Source organism: Diorhabda carinulata, chromosome 7 (genome assembly GCF_026250575.1).
Source record: "Diorhabda carinulata isolate Delta chromosome 7, icDioCari1.1, whole genome shotgun sequence".
Classification (NCBI taxonomy): Eukaryota; Metazoa; Arthropoda; class Insecta; order Coleoptera; family Chrysomelidae; genus Diorhabda; species Diorhabda carinulata.
In genome coordinates this window covers 17,458,258-17,475,987 of record NC_079466.1, presented here as the reverse complement: position 1 = coordinate 17,475,987, position 17,730 = coordinate 17,458,258, and the positions used below count along the sequence as shown (strand labels likewise).

The 17,730-nt window shown below is 31.9% G+C and overlaps 1 protein-coding gene across 3 annotated transcripts in view; it reads left to right on the top strand.

Moving 5' to 3' along the window:
• Window positions 1-10,400, top strand: part of LOC130896153 (xanthine dehydrogenase-like) — a 47,542-nt gene extending 37,142 nt beyond the window's left edge. For 2 of the 3 annotated variants that reach the window (XM_057804034.1, XM_057804035.1), the window contains exons 15-21: window positions 1,331-1,489; window positions 1,591-1,719; window positions 2,892-3,022; window positions 5,438-5,619; window positions 6,773-6,940; window positions 7,490-7,603; window positions 10,274-10,400. In XM_057804034.1, the coding sequence (XP_057660017.1) occupies window positions 1,331-1,489; window positions 1,591-1,719; window positions 2,892-3,022; window positions 5,438-5,619; window positions 6,773-6,940; window positions 7,490-7,603; window positions 10,274-10,344 (954 nt within the window). In that variant the 3' untranslated portion in view covers window positions 10,345-10,400. Of the gene's footprint in view, window positions 1-1,330; window positions 1,490-1,590; window positions 1,720-1,812; window positions 2,816-2,891; window positions 3,023-5,437; window positions 5,620-6,772; window positions 6,941-7,489; window positions 7,604-10,273 lie in introns of those variants that run through there. The other variant, XM_057804036.1, reaches the window with a different exon arrangement.
• Window positions 10,401-17,730: the final 7,330 nt, after the last annotated feature.

Here is a 17,730-nt window from a genome sequence, read left to right as displayed (position 1 = left end):
CTGAATTTGGCGAATAGGGTGCATGAGGTAGCAATTCAAACTTAAATTCAGCAATTTTGGCCCAAACGTTGCAATAAGTTTGCATAATAATCAACGTTGCTAGTTTTTCCTTGACCGATGCTATGACCTAGCCTGCAGATGGAACGGACTTGGCCTTTTTAGGAGACGGTTCTCCCTTTCAGTCCATTTTATTTATTGTTGTTTTGTTTCGAGCGTGGAGTCATGAATCAACGTTTTATGCTATGAAACGACGCAAAAAATCGACTTTATTTCTGTGAAACCTGTTCAAACACTCGATGAAAACATCTTCACGAAGCACATCGTTGTCTAAAAATTAACTGAAAACGTTCACTATTGACGGCTACTAAACAAATATTAAACGTCGTGGCATCTTGAAACTTGAAATATATACTGTAGAGATTGTGGACTTTCTAATACAGTGGTATTTTTCAAGCAACTACCGCCATCTCTAGGTCAGTCAGGTACTTCTGGGACCATCGTTGTACAGGGTAAAACTTCAATAGATTATTTCCTCTTCGAGCTCATTTTTTTGATATTTCGCAAAATAGAGTCAGTATATATCTATTAATATTAAAATGAGATGAGATATTATTATGATAAATATTTGATGTAATGTCGTTTCACTCTGTTGTGTTGGTGCCGCTAGATTTAGATGAATGATGTTGGATTTTCACATTATCAATAATATTCCCATAGTATTGGTCAGTAAATTTCAAATGAGCTTCCAAATTCCCGTATATTCCTCAAACTTTTGAAAATTTTTCTGTTCAGTACTTTGAGTGGTTGAAATTTTTTTAAGAATTGCTTGTATCCCTTTTTTCAACCTACTCATTGAATTGTTGTTTGTTCAACTCATAACCAAACTGTTTCTTGAAAATTTCATCATAAATATTTCAAATTGTTTTCACCATAGTTTTTTAAATCGTCTTCACGTTTTATGTTTAACGACCAAACTTATATAGTTTGGTCGTATTTAAACAAATATCACTCGGAAGAAAAAACAACAAAAACGATGTATTTTAAACAATTATCACAAACCTTGGCTAGAACTTTTTAACGTCACTTAGTAAACTGTCAAATTGTGAATGCCATTCTTATTTCTCACAAATATTTAAGCAAGGGAATCTACTACATTATCGTTTATGGCATTTGGTACCGATTGAATGTCTTATGAAAATAAGCGTTGCCATTTCTATGAAGCATTTTAAATTCATTTCAACATGTAACTACAAATAACAACCAGTCATATTAATATTTGTTGTACCTCTTGTTTATTGTTCTCAATATCTAGAAAATGTTATACTTTTAGGCTAATAGATGGCGAAAAAGAGGTTTATCCGTTGTACCATTAAGATGGGTGTTGGAAGTTTATGTAAACTACACTGTTATTGTTTCTATTTATCATGGAGATGGTGGAGTTGCTATATCCCACGGAGGAGTTGAAATGGGACAAGGTATTAATACTAAGGTAAAGGATTTATTGATATTAAACCTATGTTGACCTTAACATTTACATTAATGGGGTAACAATTTGCTCCCCATTGGGTGTTATATATTTATTTTTTCCAGGTTATTCAAGTATGCGCATACAAATTTGGAATAGATGTGAACAAAGTTAGTGTAAAACCGAATTATAATTTCGTAGCTCCCAATTGCTCTAGTTCTGGAGGTAGTTTAACCAGTGAAGCTATTTGTTATGTAAGTATAGACAATATGAAGAAGAGCTTAAGCTAAATATTGGTTTCTCAAGAAAATATCGATCTACTCAATTCTAATTTTGATACCTTTCAGAACTCATATCCCCCAAATTTAGAATCCTTACAGGGTTAGTATTAGGGCTGGCTTCAAGGCGGCATCCCATCCCATCATCATTTTCTGCTGAAATTGTAATAGTAAGAAAAAGTAAAAATATGTTTTGCTGAGATCCAGATTTTTCTTACATGTCAATGAATTAAAGTTCCAAAAAATCTATTTGACGTGGTTCAGTAGCTATTTTTTTTTAATTTAACTATTTGGAACTTTTCCTCGTAGATACAAATTTACACCATAAAACCTTCCAGTAGACAGTAAACTTGTGTTGGGGTTACAATATCCTTGAAAAATTCTTATTTCTGAAGCTGAGCTTGAGATCATTGCAAGGTGGACTGTGATATTCAGCATCTAGTTAGAGACAGCTTCTAGCACGATAACCTGATATAAGATCGAGGCCAAATGAAAAATGCTAACAGGACCAAAGATGGTTTGGTGGATATGATATATGTTTTCTTCTACTGGGGGGTCGGTTGGAGTAGTTTTAATTTACTAAAACAAAGGAGTATTACATACATCATAATTGGTGACGGGCATATCGATTTTAGAAACATATTTGGTCAATGGGGAAAAAGTACAAGCGGTGAGGTCATAAGAATAATAGTATTTTAGAGCAAAGGGTTTGACCAATTGAGGAATAGAGTTTATAGATATTCAGATAGCAAATTTGATCGATGAGGTAAAAAGCGAGTGAAAAAAAGTGATTGTCTTTTCAAGAAGAGGGTTAGACAATTACTTTAAAAATAAATATTGGCACAGAATTGATTTTAATCAAGATATTAACGTTACCAATACATCACAGCTGATATTTCAAGAAAATCTATGTAATCCAAGATTTTCTTCGAAATTATCCAATTATCCAACATATTATCAAAATATTTTGTTAAACTTCTAAACTAACTAAAAAGTTTCTGACTGGAATCATTCGATCACTTAAATACAGGAATGAAAAAAATATTGAAAAATGATTATTTCCATAACAATAATTGACACAAAAACAAAATATATAAAAAGTATCAAACTTATTATGAAATATATATAATGTCAAATTGTATGTTTAGGCCGTTATTAGAGCATGCGATACACTCTTGGAGAGAATGAAACCAATAAAAGACAAAATGAAGAATCCTACTTGGGTTGATGTTGTTAATGCCTGTTTTGATGCCCAAATTCAACTGTGTGCTACAGGATAGTAAGTTCAATTTGATTCACTAATATTTTGTAAAGCAATTACAAAAAACGCCATCTTATTTGATATTATTCTATCGATTGGAAATATTTAGAAGTGCAGTTTTCGAAGCAATGTTTTCAGATTATATGATATTCGCACTCTTCCAACCGAATATAAGAGGATTGATTTCAAGTCTTCGCCCTACTTCGCAGGCTGGCCGCATCCCTGCGAATAAGTTTGCGTAATTTTTAGCTCTGTCCGATATTTGTGTGCTGTACCCGTTTGATGTTACAAAATTTTGGATTATTCTATGTAAAGAACCTAAAATTTACAAGAAGTGCTACTGTTATTTTTGTAGTGTTCGTTATAAGATTCAAAAAAGTATTATCTGATAGACAATAATTTTCTCAAATTCTTTCTGATACATAATATACAGGTGAAAACCTTCCAAATGTAGCATGCAATGAAAATTATAATTAGTTATTTGTTAGTCCCAAATATTGTTTGGGACAGAACCAAGTGTGACTATCCTAGATAGACGGCCGGCGCCAAAGAAACCATGATAATTCAAAATATCTAATAGGATATGTTGAAAGTTCGTGAGAGTCTTCTAATTTTCAATATTTGTTGTCAAAGTTTTCATTGAAGATCGATTTCAAAAATTTGAGGCTGCAAAAAAGTTAATTGGGCTCCACTTAAAGGAGATGTTCATTTTGAGGAGTTTTGTTAATCAAATACTCATTTATTATGAAATTAAGATCAATTTCCCCAACAAAAGATTTGAATAAACGAGAGAGAGGTTCGTTCCATTGTTTGGGAATGTAATGGAGACATTAAGCATGTTGAGTGAGGAATATGTTACGTCTAGCATTAAAAATTTTCCTTTTCAAAGGCTGAATTGTTGTGGATTTAGGAAGATAGTGTGATTCGAACTGAAATGAAGGAGCAAAAAAGGCTTGACAAAATAAATAGCATTTCTATCTTTTTTATTTAAGTAAACGGGTACAGATATGGCTGAATTCTATATCTATATATATGAAATTTTTGAATTGATATTCTTTTTGTTTTGAGACTTCATCAATTGGATAGCTTTCCTGATATAAATTGCATATCACATCTAATATTAGATATTTCTAGAAAATTTACAGATTTATTACAAAATAAACCGAAGACAGTAGGTAATATAATGAAATGGGAATTGAGAATTTTATTTATATCCAGGGTCGAGAGTGGTGAGTTTTTGAACCTAATTTTTTCTATCGATATTTATTCAATATTTTATATAATATTGAACAACTGCTCATTTTGGAAGATCTTAGATATAATATAATAATTATTCAAAAGTTCGAATGTTTGCCCATCTCTAGAACTTCGGCAGATGAAATTTTCTTGTGCACTCGTCAAACTATCTTTCGGATTCGATACAGAAAGTGTGCGCTAGATGCACGAAATTTTTTCTAAATGTGCACGTACGCTTTTCGCACCCCATCAAAAACTCACTACCTTCCCATTTAGACCGCAGATCTCCAGTCAATTTTTTTTCCTTCCATGTTTATTATATTCTCCTATCTTTTTCAATGAGTTTCATCCTACTATTATTTTTTTAACTTTTTATCACTTTTAAAAGCTTCTATCCTGGTTTATTATGTAATATATTAAATAAGAATTAAATTGATATATTTAATGATCAATATTATTTTTATTCACCATAAACCTAATAAAATTGTTATGATTTTATATTCATACGAATAGAATTTTCCTTCGTCCTTATGCGCGTTCCTTACCTGTTCTATCTCCATGACCCAACTCCTCGAGTTTACGTCTGTACTCTTCCGAATCGATACCAATACTGTTGTTATGATTTCCAATGGCACCTTTCATGTAAGATAGGTTTACCCACAAGATAAATGATGGGACGACACTGATTTTTTTTTTCAAACAATATGGCTAAGTTGATGAGTGAAACAAAGTGTAATTGTACTTTCCAATCACTCATTCAGGTGGTAAGGTAATAACATACAAAAGCTACATCTCCGAACAGCTCTCACGAACCGAGTGCCCATCAACTTAATGTGTGTTTCTATTATTGATTTTTGTAATAAAAGTATTTTAGAAAAACTTTCTACTTGAAATATTGAATATTGAATATTCTGATTGAAATATTTGGATATCCTTTTGTAATGTGGCGCTGGGGGTGAGAACTTCCCGTAGCCCGATTACACGTCAGACTCACAGAACTGTTCTATATATATAATTGTGTTACAACTATGGAGAGTGTGGAAGAACTGTAAAATGTCTACTAGTTATCTATTTCGTATGTTATTGATAAATTTACAAAATATTCTGTGTCGTGATAAATATAAATATATCGTTGTAAAAAAGAGAATTATATCTGGTTAACCAATGAAACTGATACCTGTTTGTGCAATTTTGTAGTTTCAATGGAACATCTCCTGGTATTGTGAGTTATCCAATATTTGGAATATGTGCTACGTCAGTAGAAGTGGATATACTAACAGGACAACAACAAATTCTACAAGTTGACATAATTGAAGATTTGGGCCAAAGTATGAGTCCTTTAATAGATATTGGACAAATTGAGGGAGCTTTCGTTATGGGTAAATATTTACAGATATTTTTAAAAATCCTGAGCCTGAAATATGAAGATTTGAATCAAAACAATAAATAGAGTATGTATTATTTCTGAGGTACAGGTATTGATGGTATTGATAGTTTCTGCATGACACGTTCTTGTATGGTGTATATGCTTTCAAATGTATCCAACAATTTATTATTGGATACTTCTCCTGCCGTCTTCTCATTGAAGGTTGGCGACCACGTTTTTAAATGCGTCTCTGTCCCTCGCAACATGAAACAATTCTCAGACGCTGAGATTTGTCAATTCTCTTATGTTAGCCAGGATTTCTTTTTCCTGCCGATGCCTTTCTTTCCCTCTACTCTGCCCTGCATTATGTTCTGTAGTAATAGGTATTTGTCGTTGTATAAGATGTGTCCTATGTGAAATATTTCTTTCTTTTGCGACCAATGCGTCTTAGTACTTCGTCGTTGGGGATTCTGTCAGTCCAGGGTATCTTCAGGATGCGTCTATAGAGCCACATCTCAAATGCCTCAAGTTTTATTATTGGATACATTTTTTAACAATATCACATTATTAATATTTATTTCACTTACCATCGAAAGATACAATAAGGAAAGGACAGGCTCTGCTTTCTAGGGATGAATTCTAACATCATAAACTACTTTCACATAGTACGTTACATTATATTTACTTTTTTTATTCATAACAATTCATCACTTATAGAAATAAAACAGATGATTACTATTATTATTATTAGGTTAACACAATTTGGCACCATTAAACTGCATTGCATATGAGCTTATTATTCATCTCTTGATCACAATATATAACCTGTTAACAATAATTTTTTTTCCATCACGTGAAATAAACAGGACACTCCCGGAATAAGAGTATACAACAAACATAATCATTAACGTACTTTCCCATTTTCTCGATCCATTTCATTTGAAGCGTTTATTCCGTCATCAAACTATTAAAGGTTTGACCAACAATATTTCTGCTCAACTTTCTGAAATTGTCATTCTTTTTACTTTCGGAGGTATTTAGACAACTCTAGATTTATTAATGATATTTTTAGTTGATTCAATGTATTGATTCGTATCAGAAAATATTAGCAAACTTTTTTGATTGCATAAATATCCATAGACTTTAAATGTATTAATTTTTTATAGGAATTGGTTACTACACAACAGAAGAGTTGATTTTTGACTCTGAAGGCAAATTAATGACAAATAGAACATGGACGTATAAACCACCAGGCGCTAAGGATATACCAATAAACTTTAGAATAAAGTTTACGGAGAACAGTGAAAATCCTGTTGGTGTTCTGAAATCAAAAGGTATTTGATATATAGGTTTCCATCGACCAACTATTCATTCCTTGTTCCAAATGTAGTGAATAAATAGATATTACTTTTGTATAAAATAGAAAATCAAATCTTTTCTTATCTACGATGGCTATTCTGTATATTTTAAGAAGCAAATAAACTGAATGAGTTACAGCTGTTTATATGGCGATTTTGAATACCACCATCTTTAAGTTGTAAGCTCTGAACGTAGATGAGTCGCTGCTATCAAAGAGTAAATAGTGGAAAATACGATTTTCCGTACTTACTGTGGTAAAGCATGAAACTTTGTATTCAGGATAGGTGAATGATACCGGCTTTAAGCTGAGTAGTGCCTAAGTGATTCGCATAATGATCTTAATAATATTAACTTTCTATCATTTGTCTACTTCTAGGCAAAATACGAGTATATTGATTGAGATTCTCAATTCACTTATACCGGTTAGTTTATCATTTTTTTAGTTTATGATTTGTTGGAAAATTTAATGGTACATATCTATGAAAATATGATAAAAATCAGTACTAAGCGTGGACTCATTTTAGCTGTTGGTGAACCACCAATATGTCTCTCGATTGCGGTACCTTTGGCAATTAGAAATGCTTTAAGCTTTGCTAAGAAAGAAACCAATCCCACCAACACGGATTGGATACCATTTGGTAAGTCATACGGTGAAATTATGATAGGTGTAAGCTAAAAAATCAATATCGCTCACTGTTTCAAATTCAATTGTTCGTTTTTTATTAATCATCTTCATAAACATCACCTATAAAGTACAAAGCATTATTAGCGAACCTTTTAGATATTTTTAAGAGGGAATGTAATCTAGTAATCTTGTAACAAAAAAAGTCTCAAATTATCTTAATTTGTTATAGTACAGATGTTTATGATTAGAAATCTAGTAACAACAAATTGTATCATATTACTCAGAATCAAGTTCAAATAACTACATAAATTGGAAACATGTATAATAAAGAGAAGATTTTGTTAACGAGAATCCCAACGAATAAAAGGGAGCTAAGCAAATTTGAATATCAGTAGCATTATTTTTGATATTGGTTTTAAAAAATCCAATCCACAATGCATTTTTTGAAATCAGGATTGTAAGAAAGTGGAACAATTATTGGAGATGACACAATAGATTGTCTCGAGATGAAGCAGAATTATAAATAAGGGAATTGGAAAATCCCATCTGAATTGTAGTTGGTCAAAAAACACTATATGGAAGAGTTGGTCCAAATTATGGAAAATAAAGGATAGCACCTCAGGCCTACCAGTAAACCAATCTAGGTCGTATTAACTTAAGCCAAACTAAGTCATCTACTTATCAATTTTGAACAGATTTAAGAACGAAGTAGCGAGCTACATTGTTTTATACAGTGTGTCTACTTAAGTTGGAACCGTATAGAAAACTTTTTTATTAGTGGTTTTATTCGTATCCGTATTAATTATTCTGGCTGGATACAATTTATCTCTCTTGCCTGTTAAAATTATAATAACCTTTCTATTTATTACAGTTTTTGAACAAGCAATTCTCATACGTAATGCATGCCTAATAATTATTTAATAATAGAGAAATTGAAAGATCCGTACTAAGAATATTTATTGAACGGAAACAAACATAATTAAATTTTGTTTCAATATCCTACAGCTTCGACATATCCACCCTCTCTTTGTAAACATTTGATTGTGCTTTTGTCAAACTCTTGTATTAATTTCCGTATCATATTTGGAATAATTTTTTCACATTCTTAAGAAATAATACTCTCCAAATTGTCCACATCATCAAATGGTCCTCGCTGATAAACCTAACAAACATACAGGGTGTTCCGGCTCTTGATGCGAAAAATTCGGGAGTGAGTAGATGACGTGAAAATAATGCTGTGACATGACTTTCTGAGTTATAGGCCTTTGACGTTACGAAATCAGAACTTACATTACATACAACAATTCCGAACATTATTAATTTTTTTTTGACGGAATACATAATTCTACACTTCTGTCTGAACGCCTTGGGCGGCTCATACGCAATGGTTAACAATCCCTAACTTTCGCAGGGTCAACCTGTACGATCTAAAAATAGCAAAAATTTATTTTTTAGATCGTTACACACTTCCAGAGTCTACGGAGGACATTTCTGTGATCTGCCTTATAGCGTCACCATGGAAGTTTATTCTATCAATTATTTCGTTGCTTGTGTTTACCGGTGTTGCATATACCCAGCTTTTAAGATGTCCCCAAAAAGAGGAGGTATTAAAACACATTATGACCTGAATGGTCAGCGATACTTTTAATTTTTCCAAATTGATTTTCCACACATTTTGTGTGTTATTCCTCTAAAAATTCGCAGAGACATGTGGCTTATCCCGATGGAGCACCTCCACTTCCTAAATGATGTGAAAAATAATCTTAATAACATTTTTTCTAATAGGTGGATTTGTCGTGGAGATCCATTTTGCATAGCCACCAGGTTGCCTTGAATTAAATACAATTGATTAATTGTTTTGGGTACATTCTGGAAGCTTGGTATATGTAATACCCGTAAACACAAGCAATGTAATGATCGATAGAATAAACTTCCATTGTGACGCTATAAGGCAGATTCTTGGAATGCTCTTCCAAGTTTAAAGAAATATCCCTTGTATATATTCGGAAGTGTATAGAAGTGCAAAGTGCCCACTTGGAACATTTATTATAGTTTTTTTCCACTTTTAGCAGATAAGTTCTAGGCTATATAAGTAACACGTAACACACAGGTTTGACAGTGTAGAGTTTAATTAGAAATGTTTGATTGTGTTTTAATAATAATTCAAGTACTTTTTTGTTAAAAATCGATTAAAAAAACAATTGTTGCTATCTTTAGATCGTACAGTTCACCCTGTGAAAGTGACGGATTATTAACCATTGGGTAAGAGCCGCCCATGACCTTCAGATTGTAGTGTAGAATTATTTATTCCGTAAAATACAGGACACAGGCATATGTAAGCATCCATTAAAAATTCAAAATGTTCGAAAGGATAATTTAGAAAATATACTTAAATAGTTTAAATGCCTATAAATCAGAAACGATGGGTAAAAAATTTTCATATCACAGTATTATTTTCACATTATCTACTCGCTCCCGAGCTTTTTGCATCAAGTCCTGGAACACTAGGTATATTGTATATGAGTTGTGAATATAAAATTGCTTTTATTCACTGGAAATGATATTGCCATGCATTCAACAAACTCTTTAGGTTATTATATCAACAACAAGAAAATAGAAATTAATTAGCTTGAAATTATCTATAGGTTTATTTTCAAAATGTAATTAACCACAATTGTTTCAGATGGTCCTACAACTGTAGAGAAGACGTTTTTATATGCAAAAAATAATTATAAGCAGTATGTTTTACATTAGATATAAGTTAATACTTATCTATCATTTATATAACAAATAAAATTACTTGAAAAGAACTGAACATCATTCGTTTCTTTATTCATCTACCACATTCTATGATTCTAAGTCAAGTTTTTGAATGGTTTTGTTCATCATCAGAAAATTTGGGTTTCAAACAATCATCTTGACGGATGAAATTTCGAAACCTCGATCGGAATGTCCAAAAATTTTTAAGAAAGGTATATTCTTCTGTATCCATTTCATTTTTTTGAAGTAGATCCATATGAAAATAGAAAATGTGGTAAGTAAATGTATAGCTCAATATCAATAATAGTTTTGAATTTATTTTCAATTTATTCATAAGTGGCTCTCCCATTTCACGGATCAAAGTAGAATATATCTTTAAACATGTTTTTTTCAGGTTTTGTAATGTTCTGCTCCATTTATGAGAGTACGCGATAGCATTCATAAGTCAATAGTACCGGACAATTAGAATATCTATCTTAGAACTATTTTCATTCAGTACGCTGCTTTAAAATACTAAAACTATAACATTCTAAAGAAATGATAAACTTTGAAAGACTTAATCTCGGAAACTATTGGGTCTACAGAGACAGTTCCAGTATCATATTGTACTACTTTAAAAACGTCAGAAAAAAGTTTTTCCAAAAAATACTCCTTTTCGGTTATAATCACTAAAGTTTAAAAAAAAACGATATTTTTGTGGTTTTTTCGACTTTCATCCGACAAATTTACTGGATTAAAAATGACGACAATATTAGTGATGACAAATTATATCAATGTAGTAACATGAATTATTTTGAAAGGTTAAGGTATGTATGTTTAAGTGCCTGTACCACTACCAATATATATAAGAACAATGTGCGTTTGGTTGGATGAGAAAATTGAATTAAAAGAAACCATCTAGTAATGGGTACTCTTAATTCACGACTTTGACCACATTAAAATACATTATGAGTAGACGGTCGATGGAAATGATGGAAAATGGGAGCAGGATAACTTCTTGATAAACTAGGAAGTCTAGAGCGAGTGTAGTGTGTCCACTACAAAGAGAGCTTTTTTGTCAACAATAGGATTTTTCAAGACAAACTTAAACTTAGTAACCTTTCAGTCTCACAGAGAAAATAGCTATAGAAGCAGGTTCAACAACCTATGAATTTTAAAATTTTTAACAAGAATACGATTCAAAACCACCGAAAATCTCAATTAATTATTGCAAGTAGAAATTTTATTATTCTTATACATATTTCTTACATTGTATTTGACCATAATTTCAGTCCCAGAAGATGAATAGATAAGTATTCGGAAGCTCGGATAATATATTAAAGTTAGTCCACTTTAATCTTTCATTGCCACGTTCCCTATAAGAGACCGGTCATAATACAGCTGGCAAAGACTTCTTTACAATTTATATATGTCTAAAAAGAAGTCTCCGTAAGCCAGTTCTGTTAAATACGGTGGATGGTCGAACAATTTGAAGTGCAGTTCATGTTAATAAAGAATGGGAAATGCTCATTTGAACCCGCTTTTAGTTTGAAGTGAGCAACCACCCAGGGCCCGGATAACTTATGAATGCATAATTTTTTATTCCAATTTGGTAAAATTTTTTGGTGATATTGGAGGTTGTTGCAGTTTTTGGCAGTTTAGAACGCTCGCTCGAGACAAGCTGATACAGCCACGTTTGAATTCAGCTGTCAAAACTGTTCCGAGTCATAAACGATCAGGTATGTATTATGTGTTTAATAATTTGGATCTTTGCAGCACTCTTTGTTAATTTTTATTACTAGAAGTCTCACACATTATTATTTTTTTATTGAACTTTTTGTTAACCAAGCTGGAGTTTTTGGAACCGTTGATGGTATTTTTATGAAACGCGCGTCAGACAGTGTACTTGTGAGTATTGGTGTAGTGGTAGTGTAAGTAATGTGTTAGATCAACAAGATAAACAATTTAAAATTTTCCCCGTGGGTCTTTTAATACACACAATTGGCAGCAGCATATTTATTGGCAGCTCGGTACTCAATTTTCTCTATTTTCAGAAAAATCTTCACAACCACCAACTTCTATGATTATTAAAAAGAAACTAAGCGCAAATATACCTACAACTTATATTGATAGTGCAGGCATCTTCTTTCGTACATCGTATATGTAATTCTTAAGATTAAGGGAATATATTTGTTGCAAATATCATGTTTCATACATAATTTAATTATTAATGATTGTATATTATATTATTTTCATTCATATTATGAGGTACAAAATTGTTGTTTAACTTTCCTATGAAAATTTGTTCAGGATATTGGTACTACGACTGATTGATTTTCAATGATGTTAGTTATGATACGGACAATCGAATTTAAAGCTAGTTGCAATTATGAAAAGTATTTAAAAATTCTCTTTTTTAGTCATACTAATCTTTTTTACAATTATTTAGATGTCTATCCTATATAAACAACATTACAAGTTAGTTTTTTGTATATAATTCTGCTCTCAAGTTATTGCTGATTGAATAAAATGTCACATCAGTTTATTTAGTTTAATATTAATTGTTAATATAAGTTTTATCTGGTAAGGATGTTTTGACACTGTAAGGGCAGAAAGTTAAGAGCCGCACTGCGTCGAAATTATAACTTTAGTATAAAATCCTATTACACCTGCACATTTATTGTCGAACATGTATGCCGAGCTACTCCGATTCAGAGAACAAAGAGGTCTCTCGGCTCATAAACTATTAAGTGAGTAATAACACACCAATTTCTTGATTATTTTATTCATTGCTCAATCTACAAGTTACTGGAAATGTCAAGTTTTGCGGTTCTGATATCTAAATCAGGAATCACCTTCATTGCGGCTCAGCTCCAAAGTTTTTAAAAACATGTAATAAGATATTATCATTCTAAAGGACTAAAAAAATAAGAATACAAATACAATGAATATGTGAAAAACTATGAAGGGTTATGATTAAGTAATGCACAAAATATACGAAACGTGCAATGTTCATTTAAAAAAAAATTGAAACACGTTAAACAATTTATTTTGACATAAGCATAAAAAATAATAATTCAAATGGTCAAAGTTATGATATTTCAATATTTCTTGAGAAAAATTAAATAGATGTCACATAAGAAAAAAATACGAGAAAAATACTAAAAATTGGAATAAATTCAATTCAAGTAATAACTTTTGAATTAACTAATCAATCTATCAAAGTAAAACTATTTGTCACAAAATTATTTAAATTGAGCGCCAATCACTATCTGACATATGCCAAAACTATGATTGATCTGATTCACAGAGTTTCCGATCATCTGTCATTTCATTCCATATCTAAATCGTTTCATTGAGTCTTCTAAATTGTCTAATCGGTTGACGATTCGACTTTTCGAATATCCTCACAAAGAAAATCGAAGAGGATACGCTTAAGTGACCTAGGTAACTAATCCATTAATCCATTTATTTCAATCCACCTTTCTTCAAACTGGTTAACATTTGGATCATGATGTAGTAGTGGAACCAAATATTGGGATCCAAGTTTTTCTCATTATTTGAACCCAGAATTACCGCCATTAGGTCAGGAAGCTCTACCATATGAAAATGTTCCAAATACAGCTCAGATATTGAATTCCCTCGAAAGGAATTAGGACCAATTCAACGATTCCTATCATTTTTTGACTTTTGGTTCGTTCAAAAATGCTACACTATTGTATTGATCATCTTATAAAAATTCATGAACAAGATAAAATTGTAATTTCTAACTTTGCATTGTCACATATTTCTGGTTTTCCAGTTTTTGGAGCATTCCTCCTTCCGTTTTATTGAATTTCGCAACAATTCTGCTTACACTTCTATTAATTTGAGGTTTTCCAAAATTTATTACGCTGAATGGAGTACCAGCTTTCTCTTGACTTCGAAGTTTATCACCATAACCTACTATTGCTGGAATTTGTATACTTATTTCGGTTAAAAAGGTCATAATGATAAAATTGGTATGACGCGTATAGTTTTAAAGTAGTCCACATTTGGGTACATATTCCATATTTGAATACCTTTATATTTTTGTGAAATTTTCATATTTTAAATTAATACATTTAAAACAAGATTGCCAAGAGTTTGGGCGCAACTGTATGATTGATAATAAATAAGAATAAAAGATATGATTTACAATATTTTTTTTTCTATAACACAAAAACAATGTGGTGTTCCATATTTGATCACTTCTATCTTATCATAACTCGTATATATATGAAAATTTACAATATATTTGTTATTAATCAATCTCCGTTAACTAAAAGTGAAGAGTAAAATATACGTTTTAAGGTTGTGATTTTCTTAATGGTCTGAAATCTGGAAAAGTTATTTTCTAGCAACCAATGACACTGTTCCAATGAAATATCCTTTTAGAAATCGAAAATACACTATTTGTACAATCCATAGAATCCACAAAATCACTAATCCATTATGAAGTTGCACTAGCTTACAAATCCGTTATTGCAGTGACCAAAATTAATGACCTACCTCCAAATTTTCACGTTTCCTAAATTTAGAAAAATACCTTGGTAGTCAAATAGATTTCAACGATATAGAAGTAATATTGCCATCGGCTTCTTGAGAAGCCAGATAGACTAAAATAGATTATGTTGAAAAATAATTATTTCCCAAAATTCCTGTTGAGTCTGATACGTCTAATACTATCCTTGTGATTGCTTGTATTATTTATTTATGTACAGGGTAACATCGTCTGTAAGATTGATAGAAAATTGATAGACGGAGTTTGCTTCGAAAAAAATTTCGGAACGGCGTCTTTATTCAAGATAAAAGGCGCTTATTACACAATTCATTGAACAACTATTTACAATGAGCAAATGGTTCAAAGCAATATTTTTTGCGTAATTGTTTTTGGTGAAGGTTGTACTTGGTCCTAAAGTTTCTTTGCATGATGTAAAATGTGCCAGATTTTATATTTCAATTCCTGCGGCTGCTTCAATTTGATTCACGTCTCATCCTCCTACTTTAGGGCGAACACAAAGTATCGAGGAGAAGTGCTCAATGGATCGTGAGAAACTATTGGGTTCTGACGTCTAGTTGCTTTATCTCATCCGCATTCCCGTCTATAATACCTACGCTGTATTCTATCAGAGATACTGCCAAACCACCTATTGCGTTGATTTTATTGTGTGCGTATAGGCTTGTTCTGAGGATCTTCAGTACTCTTCTAAAAAATTCATCTTTTACGGTTTTTTGGTCGGTCATTTCCATCTCCCTCTCTAACTTCCAAGTAATTGTAGTAGTGTCTCTATTCGATGGTCTCTGTATAGCCCTTGTAGTCTAAGCTAAAGTTTTTTTTGTTGTTTGTACTTTCCTCAGCTTAGCCTTGCTTGTTGCTAACAGCTTCAGGTCATCCATGTATAGGAGATGGTTGATGGTATCGGAGGTTCTTGTAATTTTGTAGCCAGAATTTGTTTCTTTTTTAAAAAGTTTTGTCGCATAAATGATACCACATCGAAGAAACGGATACATGCTAGAAAATGATTATTGTGGGCTTTTCTTTCTTAGAACCTTTAACAAATATATATTATTCCAAATACATATCTTCATTTTCTCTCAGCTGGTCATTTATTAAAAGTTATAATTATAGATATTGTTATTTAAAATGTACTCAAATGTTGAACACACATGTTTATAACCTAAGCGAGTATTTAAGAAATCCTAGTGCAGTAGTTACGTGTTATACAGAAAAATTTCCCAGAAGAAAGTCGCCAAATTTAAATAATTTTAGAACCATTAAACTACGTTGTCGAAGAAAAATGAATATTGGTAGACCAAGAATCACAAGAACCATTAATAGAATGAAGATTATTTTCAATTTCTTTGATCACAATCCAACTATCAGCTTAAAGACTATTGCAACGCAAACAAATACGTCTTCTCCAAGAACTTTGAGGATGCTCCATGTGAGTAGAGCCCTCTATGAGACAAAAATAAATGCATGGAATGTATCAACATCTAAAATAGATACTCATCTACTCATGTACTCATCATCTCTATTCTGTTACTAAATACCTAGCGTGATGTTCGTTCCAGCCGACAACATCGCGACGAATCCAGTTCAAGAGGGAGTCATAATATTTGAGTTTTGTTCCAATCTACTAGTAGGGACCATTCTTAGAACAGTTATCGGAAGCGTTCTTGCTATCAACCAAGTATCGAAAAGAACGTCCCGGAAACGGTTACAAACGATACCCAAGTCGGTTGGAATGAAATAACAGAACTTTCATATAACTGCAATCGCCTGGTTGAAACACGTAATCTCTATAGCGCAGAATCGTCACCGCACCAAGGACAGTTCTTGATGGGTTGGAACGAACCTATAATAATTAGACGAAAATCGCGCAAGAGTCAGTTGCTGAGCAACTCGAGCAATGATGTTTTCAGACATCCTGTAAATCCGAAAGACGTACGGCTTCCAAAAACATGTACTTTTCATTTAACCTATCGACTGTTTCAGTAATACCCTAGACAACACGAGCTGAATTGAACCTTATATTATTTCTTAGTTTCCTTCCTATTCTAGAGGCGGCGACATTTTTTTAGATACCCAGTATGTAGTTGGCTGATTTTAGTTTCTGCATTCAAAATATTGATAATTATTTGAAAATAATGTTATATATTCAGTTTTTTCAATATTCTAACGTTATAAATCAAATAATGTCCTTGAGTTGCAAGATTCCAGAATCATTATGTTGGTGACTCCTTTAGAAATTTTTATTTAAGTATGACATAATCACATCTTGTTACATGAAGTTACATTTTTCTGATATTTCATTGGAATAATTCGAAGCTATAGAATTTTGTGAATATCCTAATTTATTATAATCAGCACTTTACCTTCAACATATTCTCAAAGTTCAAATTCATGATTTTGGAAACATTTATGCCAATTTGTCTCCTACTCATCATCGTAACAATATTTATTATAGGTTTTTTAAGACAGGATGAGTTTGCATACCATTTCGAAGCAAATATATATTGTACGGTTTTTTCAGCCTACAATTCGAAAATGTATCAAAACATGGTATAAAAAAATGACGTTATTCAAATACCTCAACTGTCAATATTTGACCGGGTATACAGTAGAACATTATATATTCATTAAGTAGAGCAATAACGTATGTAATACATTTTATCAATAACGGTGTTGGTGGGCTAGAATGAGAAACCAGAAAGTTTATAACCAATAACTTTGGAAATATAATTGAGATTTCTAATATAATTCAAATTTTGATATTGATATTAATAATAATTGTGGATGCCGCTTTCTCTACCTCTAGTTGCGTCATACTTTTTTTATATGATATCTCCTATAACGTCTTATAGAATAGCTAGGTC